A 10,606-nucleotide genomic window follows, 5' to 3' on the forward strand; every position below is an offset into this window, starting at 1 on the left:
TTCTAAATCACTTGATTTTAGATGCTTTTCCTCAATATAGTCTAGGATTGAGTTTTGCTATCAGATTTGGTATCATTATCTGTTTCCTAATAGGTGAATTTAACCCACTTTCATTTACTGAAAATGACAGATACAATCTTATCTATCATTGTTTCATATTATGCTTTCTGTTTTAAATGAATCCTTTTTTTAACCTTCTGCTATAGTTTAAAATTTTTTGGTGTGTTTATGTTTGTTACATAATTTTTAAGGTTTTATTTATTTACTTTTCCTTTTTTTTTTTTTTTTTGAGATAGAGCCTTGCTCTCTTGCCCAGGCTGGAGTACAGTGGTGTGATCTCAGTTCATTGCAACCTTTGCCTCCTGGGTTCAAGCAATTCACACACCTCAGCCTCCCGAGTAGCTGGGATTACAGGCATATGTCACCACATCCAGCTAATTTTTGTATTTTTTGTAGAGACAGGGTTTTGCCATGTTGGCCAGGATGGTCTCGAATTCCTGAGATCATGTGATCCACCCGCCTTGGCCTCCCGAAGTGCTGGGATTACAGGCGTGAGCCATGGCACCCAGCCCTTAATCCTACATTTAAATAGGATTCAGCCAATCCTTTTACCTGTTCCAGTGTCTTTATTAAACTCTTGGACTTTATTATTTTTAAAAATAGTTCATGGAAACGATATTCCCATGGAAACTATCCCTTTGCATGTTGGAAAATATTTTTCTGTTGCCCTTATATTTGAATGACAGTGGCTAGATATAAAATATGTATTTAATACTTTTTCCCTAATGATTTTGTACACAGACCTGATATTAAATATTTTTTGTTTGTTTTTTGTTTTTTGGAGATGGAGTCTCACTCTGTCGCCCAGGCTGGAGTGCAGTGGTACAATCTCAGCTCACTACAACCTCCACCTCCCAAGTTCAAGTGATTCTCCGCTTCAGCCTCCTGAGTAGCTGGGATTACAGGCACATGCCACCACACCCAGCTAATTTTATATTTTTAGTAGAGATGGGATTTCACTATGTTAGCTAGGCTGGTCTCAAACTCCCGACCTCTGGTGATCTGCCCTCCTCGGCCTCCCAAAGTGTTGGGATTACAGGTGTGAGCCACCGTGCCTGGCCTAAATATTGTTTTAGAGAAGTTTGAAGGCAGACCAATTTTAAGACTCCCCACTTAGGTGAATTGAGTTGTGTCAGGAGAAGGTTGTCTAGATCAGCAGTCTCCAACCTTTTTCGCACCAAGGACCAGTTTCATGGAAGACAATTTTTCCACGGATGGGGCGGCGGGTGAGATGGTTTCAGGACAAAACTGTTCTATATCAGATCATCAGGCATTAGTTAAGGAGTGTGCAACCTAGATCCCTTGCATACCATAGGGAGGGATAGGTTTACCATAGGGTTTGCGCTCCTGTGAGACTCTAATGCTGCTGTTGATCTGACAGGAGGCGGTGCTCAGGTGGTAATGCTCCCTGGAGTGCCACTCACCTCCTGCTGTGTGGCCTGGTTCCTGACAGACGATGGACCGATTCTGGGGTCTGCAGTCCAGGAGTGGGGACCCCTCATCTACATGACCATAAGATGCTTTATCAAGGTGTATCCTGGTTTTTTGTGTTTTTGTTTTTTGAGAAGGGTCTTGCACTGTCACCCAGGCTACAGTGCAGTGGCGCGGTCATGGTTCACTGTAGCCTTGACCTCCTGGGCTCAAGTGATCTTCCCACCCTAGCTTCCTGAGTAGCTGGGACCACGGGTGCACACTACCACACCTGGCTAAGTTTTTTGTTTGTTGTTGTTGTTTGAGACAAAGTCTCACTCTGTTGCCCAAGCTGGAATGCAATGGCACGATCTTGGCTCACTGCAACCTCCGCCTTCTGGGTTAAAGCAATTCTTCTGCCTCAGTCTCCCAAGTTGCTGGGATTACAGGCATGTGCCAACAAACTCAGCTAATTTTTGTATTTTTTGTAGAGAGACTGGGTTTCACCATGTAAGCCAGGCTGGTCTGGAACTCCTGACCTCAGGTGATCTGCCTGCCTCGGCCTCCCAAAGTGCTGGGATTACAGGCGTGAGACCGCACACCTGGCTTAGTTTTTTAAAATTTTTGGTAGAGATGGGGTTTTGCCATATTTTCCAGGCTGGTCTCAAACTCCTGGGCTCAAGCGATCCTCCCACCTTGGCCTCACAAGGTGCTGGGATTACAGGCATGAGCCACTATATCCTACCAAGATGTATCTTGTTGATTGCTCTACATCAGTTTTTTTCTGAGTCATAGTGTGCCCTTACCACTTGCAAATTCAAGCCTTCCCTTATTTCAGAAAAGTTGTCTTCTATTGTGTCTTTGCCCTTTTGGTTGTTCTGTTTCTCTTTCTTTTTAGTATACTCCTTACCCCGGTATGGTTTATGTTCTCTTTTTTCTGTTATTTGCTATTTTCTCTGTAATTATTTTCAGCTTTGTTCTTTTTTTTTTCCACTTGATTTTTCTCATGTTTGTTTTCCATGTCCCATGCTGCATTGTTTCACTAAATATTTATTTGGCATTGTTTTAGTTAGGCACTGACAGTAAAGCAGAGAACAAAACAGACAATAATCCTTGACCTCATGAAACTTATTTAGTGGGAGAATCAGACAACAAACAAAATGTAGTAGGCCAGAAGTAAAGAATCCAAGAAAAATAAGGCCATGTAAGGAGGGTGGGACAAGAATTGTATTTTTAGAAGGGTGGTCAGAAATGGGCTTACTAAAAAGTGATATTTGAACAAAGACCTGAAGAGATGCACGTATTTGGGGAGAAGCATTCGAGGTAGAGGAATAAGTGTAAGTGGTTTGAGGTGAGAGCATAGTTCTTAAAAGATACTCATTTCATCATAGGGCCAGTCCTCTCATGACCTCATCCCAACTTAATCACCTGCCAAAGTCCCCACATTAAGTGTTTGGACTTCAACATATGAATTTTGAGGGGAATGCAAACATTCAATCCCATAACTGCCATATTTTCTTTGATTAATTTATTCATAGTTTTCATCTGCTTCATGGTATAAGTTTTATGGCATTTTCTTTATGACATTTGGTTATACTCTTGCTTTTCTGTTTTTGTTTTGTTTTGTTTTGTTTTTTCTTGCAAAATCTTTGAGTAAGACCTAACTGGTTCCTTTTTGATTATTGGTCATCTTTGAACTGGAGGTATTCGTCTTAGATCAGCTATTTACCCAAGAATAAAATTGTGGGAAAGGGGCCAGAGGAGTGGTTGGGGAAGGCAGACAGCTTGAATTTTCCCAGGTTCCTTTGGTGGCACGAATCAGTGAGTAAGAAGCAGAGCGCCTTATATCACAGGTTTATTTTGTTTAAATTGATAAACACTGATTCATGTTAGAATCACCTGGGGAATCCTTACCCATGCCGATGAAATGAAAATCTGTGAGAGTGGGGCCTAGGTATATAGGTTTTAAAGTGCCTCAGGTGATTCTCATGTATATCCAGGCTAGAATTGCTGATTTAGCCTTTACTTTTAGCTATCCAAGATCAACTGATGCTTGGCTACATGGAACCAAATTTCTCTTCCACCTTACCATACTTACAGCCTGCTGCTTGCAAAAAATGGCAGGTGTAGGTGTTCACATTTTCCTTAATATGTCCCACCTTCTCCCATAGGCCATTCATATTTCCTGACTTTGTCATACCATGCCAGGGCTTGTTGGTTTTATTTTAGGTCACCTTTTTTAGCGAGCTATGAACTATACCTACTCTGGCCCACAGAGGAGTTATCTGTTATGCCTAGCTTAGGATGGTTCTATTTTTTTTTGAAAATTTTATTGTGAAATTATAATATAGAAAATGCATAAAATGTAAATAAACATCCATGTAACTATTGCCGAAGTACAGAAACAGAATGTTTACCAGGACACCAAAAGCCTTTTTCATGCCGCTTCTCAAGCACAAATCTGTTTCTCCCTCCGTAAAGTAACCACTATCCTGACCTAGCTGGTAATCAATTCCTTTTCCCCTCATTCTTCTCATTTTCAGGGTAATGGATGTTTCCTAGTTTCATCAAATGTTTTCCTTGTTTTCAGAAAAGAGAAACAAAAATGGCTTTATTCTTCTATCTATAACTGGAAGCAGAGGACTATTGAGATTGCCAATTTAGGTTTTTGGTGTTTTGGGGGGTTTTTTTAAACAGATGAAGTCAGAAATCATTATTGTTAATGCCATACTGACTGGCAGTTCAGCATGCAGTACCCTAGCACAGGCTATTAGCCGGGCTTGATTTATAGTTATCAGTAGTTCTGAATTTATGAGACAGGAATTTTAAACTTCCATTTCTCTTCAAATAATATGGCACTAGATTTTTCAGTACAGACGAAGAATACCAACAGTGTATACGTTTATCACTATTTTGGGTATCCAAGAATGTAAATATATAATTAAGTTAATTAACTTTTTTTTTTTTTTTTTAGGAATATGAAGCCATCTACCTAGCAAAATTAACAATACAGATGATGTCACCACTCCAGATAGAAAGGTCATTATCTGTTCATTCTGGTACCACAGGTAAGTATTTTTTTCTTTTTGGAGAAATTTGAGAAGAAAGATAATGAAAGGTGGAGAACTTGCTACAAGTTACACTGAACACTTTAAATTGTTTAGAAAACTTGTTAAACTATTGAGCTAATTCCAAAAGGATTCATTTTATAATGAATAAACGTGTACTATAATAAGCTTAAGTCTTTTAAGTAGTAGTACATCCGTGTTGTAAAGATTAAAATAATAAGAATCTGGAGAAGGGGCCCTAAACACGCTTAGGTGATCTTATTAAAAGTAGAGAGTGGTTAATACAGCATGTAGCATGGCTCATGTGAGCTGTTTTTCTCTTGCCATCAATATTTCCATCCTTTCCTCCCTCTGTTGCTATTTCAGAAGTACCCTAAGCCCCTTATTTTCAAAGTTAATCCAAGCGTGCTCTCAAAATCTTCCTTTCCCAAGACCTTGCTACCTGTGTTTATCACCTTTGTTTCTCTCCCAACAAAACACACAAGGCATTTTTAATTTATTTCCAGTTTTTCTACCCCGCAGTTCACTTCAACCTTTGAACCAACAGTTACATAAGGTAGTAAGAACAGCTTATATACTTAGTTAGCACTGACCTGGAAATTGAGGACAGGTGATCTGATCCACAAATATAGAACTCTTTGCACTCTACTGCACTGCCCATAGTGAGTAATATGACTGTATATTCATCCCCAAGGCTCAGCTTCCTAATTGTCACTGACTTTTTCCTTTCCTTTGCCACATCTATCTAATAATTGCTTTCCACATCCTATAGGGTCCGTTTTGTCCGTATTGTTAACATGCCTTCCTTTTTTTAATAGTGACCTTAATCTAGTTCAGGTCCGGATTGGCCTCCTTTCCAAACTCTTGTTATTTGGTCTGTTCTGTACATTGTGGCCAGACTTATTCCCATGAAAGATATTTCTAATATTGATATTTTTCCTTTGCCAAAGCCTCCTTTGGCTTCATTCCTACAAAATTTATAGAATGCCATATGCCCTTCTGATTTTTTGGTTTCTTTCTCTCATTGTTCCTCTTTATGTCTGCATTTCAGGAAACAACTGCTGATGGTTTCCTGTGTGTGTCTTCTTTTCCCTACCTAAAATGCATCACATTTAGTCTCCCTATTCTTGGTTCATATGTCATCTCCTCAGGAAGACATGATTATTAATGCACTCTTCCTCTAACCCCTAGTTATTTGGAGTTCTCATAGAAGCACAGCACTTCATCTGAAACTTAATCACAGTATCTGGGTTTAGCCTAAGGGCTAGGATATTTTATCTCATTCAGTTGTATTGATACTATATTTTTATCTTTATGAATTTTATAGTGAAACATTCTTCATATTAGAATATGCCCTCTGAATTAACATTATTATTACCTTGATATAACAGTCTTGTAGGGCATAAGTTTAAGGTCATGCCATTGTTAGGCAGAAAACACAGCAGACCCTCTGCTGGTTTAACTGTTCCCTAAAGTTTTCCTCCATTGAGAGTCTAATTTCTATAACTTTTGGGGATACAGAGATAGCTTTGATTCTATGTGGGAGATTTCTGTACTAGCAGATGCTGATGTGAAGAACAGATAAAAGAAAATCCCTTTATATGCTACATGCCTTCCTTTCTCCCAGCCTAGACTTCCATAGCTTCAGTAGAAAAATATTTTCAGCTGCTCTTCATAACAGCCTCTGTGAAAGCAAAAAGATTATCTACAAAAAATTATACAAATACAAGATTAATTTCCTAAATTTTATGCCCTAAGTCACATGTTTATGGTGCCTAAAAAACAATTAACTTGATAACTAAACATTTATGTATTATCTCTTTAAAAGGTCTGTTTTCACTCTAGTTCAAAAATTATTATTTATTTTATATGCAATACCTAAGACATAATACTTGAGAAGGAAAATATATCCTGTCATGAAGATTAAAAAGTTACAATATTTAGGTAATTTATCACAAAGGAATTTACTAAATTTTGCTATATCAGTTGTGGAATTTTCATAGTGTATACATGATCACTTAATAACAAAATTTTACTCATTGTAACATTTTAACATGAATTTATTTTAGTGCCCTTTTAATCTTCATGCAATAACTTTTAGGCAGTTTGAAGAGAACACATGAAGAAGAGGATGATTTTGGAACCATGCAAGTGGCGACTGCACAGAATGGCTGACTGAAGAGCAACATCATAGAGTGTGAATTTCTATTTGGGAAGGAGAAAATACAAGAGAAAATTATAATGTAAAATGGTAAAAACATAAGTAGTTTTTTTTTCAATTACATGTTGCTTCCAGACATACTTCTCTGCAACTTGTTGAGCAACATTTTAAGATGTTGGACTTCTGCAATAGATGGCACTGATGGTTTTTCTCCTTTTTTTAAAAACACACACGTGCACACACACACACTTTACAAGTTTTATTATAAACCAAGAATTTTGGACTTGCAAAGAGGTATTATTGCAATAATGCACTTTTCATACTTGAAATTTATTTGTATGATATAAAGTTATTACTTTAAACAAAATGCAAGTATGGGGGGATTGTTTATAAAGTTTGAGTAATTTATAACAAAAGAATTTGCTAAGGTTTGCTAAAAATTCATTTTTCTGTTCTATATATTACATTTTTAACATAATTTTACAGTTCAATTTTATGATGGAGCCTCTTACAGAAACATTAACAAAATGCAGGAATCTGCCACATTTCTTTTTTAGTATAACTTAATAGCTTAATTACCATTTTATTTTTTATACTTCTTGTTCCATTATTAATCTTTAAATCATGATCCTAATTAGCTGTCCTTACTTTAACATGATCTAATTATTGCTTCCTTTCTTATTACTTTCCTAATTTGTTTATTCTGTATTTTAAAAACTACAGTTTCAATGATAAAAGGAAAATGTTTTGATTTATAGTACCAAGTGCTTAAACACAAAAATAGTGTTAGATTTTCAAGTGACTTTCCTTTTTGCATTTTTTGGCGGTAAAAGCCAAATGTTGTATTTGTTCTTTTCAGAGTTGTCCAGCCCTTTTTTCCTTTGTCCAAAATGATTCTAAATAGAATCTAATAAACCAATGTAGCATTATTTTTTTCTAAATGAAGCCCCATAAAAGTGCCTTGCATCATTTTAAAAAAATAATTAAATCCTCATGACCTCTAAATTAGTATGTAGAACACTGAAAAGTTCTTAACATTTTTGTGTAAATTTCTTTTCTTTTTAAACCATAAATTAGTTTAAACTGAAAGTACGAGGCTGGAAAAAACATTAGTAAATTATTTGGAATATGGAATGTTTACTCTTTCCTTTTATGTTGTCTTAATGATTCTGTGAGATTGTTCCGGCTCAAACAGAAACTTTTCTTTGGGGAAGGTGATTTGTGGGAGACTCTAGTGTATTTTAAATTAGCATTTTAATCCATTCTTGACATTCAGTTAGTCCAGATCTGCCCCATAATTCGCTTTAGTAAAGTCACTTTATGGATTTTTGGCTCTCTCTGTTTTAGTTTGTGTGTATAAAAGTTCTAAGAAAACATTTTTGCTATTTTAAGTATGTAAGAGAAGAGAGGAGTGTTTTTAACTTTTTATAGTTGATGACTTTAGGGTAGCACAAACAAAACTCCTTTGTATCTAACTTTTCTCAGTCCTCTCTTGAGGTGCTTTACTAATGGGAATGATTTCTATATGTTCCCTTGGTACCAAGAGGTACTATGCAAAGTAACCTATTACACCAAGTTACTTGCTTTGCTTTCCTCTCTATGATGTGATAATACAGTAAAAGCTTTCTTACCTAGCATAGTGGGAGAGTGGAGATTAATTAAAATTGTTAATTAAGAGTTAATTCCTATTGACCCAGGTGATATTCCTCTTCTGATTTCCCTCCCCTTCCCTTCTCTTATCTTACCACCGTGAAAACAGCATATTGTTAATCTCATTGTCGTCCAGTATTCTGCTTTGTGATTAGGTCCTTTGATGTACAGTGGTCTAGTGGAGTCAAGATTTGCATTGGGTTTTCTAAAATTCCAGTTGATAAAAGTTCCAGATAACACAGCTTTCCTGTATATAGATCACTATTGGGCAGGTCAGCAAAGATCTCTTACAGTGTAATAACAATCTATGATGCTTCATTTAGCAGAAACTCTGCTTAAAAGAATCTTCATAATAGTAAGTTTAGGTTTTAAAAACTTGTTTCATAAATATACATATATCCTCTCTAGTAGTCTGGCCAAAAGAACAGATTTTGTTACTGATAATTTGTAGCTGGTAATTTTCCACATTTTCTATCCACTGTAATTTTTATGTTGTCACTAAAGTGCCTGCCCAGTACTGTATATTATAGTCTCTCACAAACTGGGAAAAGGGACTGTCATCATCTTGAGTACTCTAGATATATATAGAGAGAGAGAATTTTTTTTTTTTTTTTTTTGAGACGGAGTCTCTAATGTCGCCCAGGCTGGAGTGCAGTGGCACAATCTTGGCTCACTGCAGCCTCCACCTCCTGGGTTCAAGTGATTCTTCTGTCTCAGCCTCCCAATTAGCTGGGGTTACAGGCACATGCCACCATGCCTGGCTAATTTTTGTAGTTTTAGTAGAGATGGGGTTTCACCATGTTGGCCAGGCTGGTCTCAAACTCCTGACCTCAAGTGATCCACCCACCTTGGCCTCCCAAAGTGCTGGGATTACAGGCATGAGCCACTGCACCTGGCTGAGTACAATATTAATGTAGACGAACCATGAGGTTTATTATTTCATATAAGAACGTTACAAGTTTGTTTTTTCTTGCATGTCTGTCCACCTAATGTTTAAGTAGTTATGGTAGCTCTTCCTATTCTTTATTCTATTTGATTCCATTTCTGTGATTCCTTTATTACCACTGATGTTTTGTGATAGTTAACTATGATAAATTTAACTAATCATGATTTATCTTCTAGAGTATTTAAATAATAGATGAGTGACCACCCAATTCCAACATTAAAAGTGTAATCTGGGCCCATAATTTATAGTGAAATTGTATCAAAACATAGGGAAACTGTATTACTATCCATTTTGAAAATATGAAACTTGAGTATTGAAAATATTCAAACATGGAATGGCACTATTCTAATTTCAGTTAATTGGTTCATGTTAATTTCTTACCTATTAGATGTTTAAACAGCAGTGACCTTTAGCTTTTGCTACCAACTCAACCACTTAACTTTTAGAGCAGTTTTGGGGAGATTTTATGCTTCATCTGAGTTTAGAAGTAATGTCAGAAAATGTTAAGCATGTCTGTATTAAGAAAATATAAGGTTTCTAATTGTCTTATTAATATGGTAATTCAAGTGAATTAGAAATATTTAACTGCAATCTTGAATTATAAAGTTGAGATATATATATATATATATAGATATATGTATCAAGATCTCAACTTGATGTAAAGTAAATGAGCAGTTACCTGGCGGATTTTTTTTTTTTAAATAACTGATTTAATCCATAATCCCATAACAAACATAGCTTCACCTCAGTATTTTCTTTCTTCGTTCAACAGTGCTCCGATAAGGGAATGCTAGAAAATAGATGAGAAGTACTGAAAAACTTTTTTTTTAATTGATTAGAAAAGTAAGTCTCTAGGGTCTCTGAATGCTGGAATTTTTTTTTTTTTTTTTTTGTCTTTCCCATCTGTGGCAGCTAAAACAAAAATCACTCAAAATATTCAGGTTTACATGTTAGCTCTCTCTCATAGGGAGCTGCCATACCTCACAGTTTAAAGTGTATTCTATAGATCAGTAACATTCTACTGACATGTAATTGCAATTTACTATGCAGCAAAAATGATTCAAGAAGAAAAATAACCTACAGTGTCTGTATACCTTTGTATACACAATTGCTTAAGTTACTCTGCTTTTAACATTTGTACTTGGATAAAATGCTTATGTCTGTATAGGAATGTCACAGTGCAAGATGCTGCTAGCCCAGGCACAAAGTATTAAAATTATTTTGTGAAGATTGGTGGTTGTATTAAAACTGCTGTGCCATTATACCTCCAAAATATTGAAAAGCTCATTCATACTGCTGCTTATACCTCAA

At 36.2% G+C, this 10,606-nt stretch overlaps 1 protein-coding gene across 1 annotated transcript in view; it reads left to right on the forward strand.

Annotated features, from left to right (window-relative positions):
• STYX (serine/threonine/tyrosine interacting protein) overlaps positions 1-10,568 on the forward strand; it is a 43,788-nt gene extending 33,220 nt beyond the window's left edge. The window contains 2 exon segments of the mRNA NM_001159848.1: positions 4,445-4,538; positions 6,640-10,568. Coding sequence (NP_001153320.1) covers positions 4,445-4,538; positions 6,640-6,713 — 168 coding nt within the window. The 3' untranslated portion in view covers positions 6,714-10,568.
• Positions 10,569-10,606: the final 38 nt, after the last annotated feature.

Source organism: Pongo abelii, chromosome 15 (genome assembly GCF_028885655.2).
Source record: "Pongo abelii isolate AG06213 chromosome 15, NHGRI_mPonAbe1-v2.0_pri, whole genome shotgun sequence".
NCBI lineage: Eukaryota > Metazoa > Chordata > Mammalia > Primates > Hominidae > Pongo > Pongo abelii.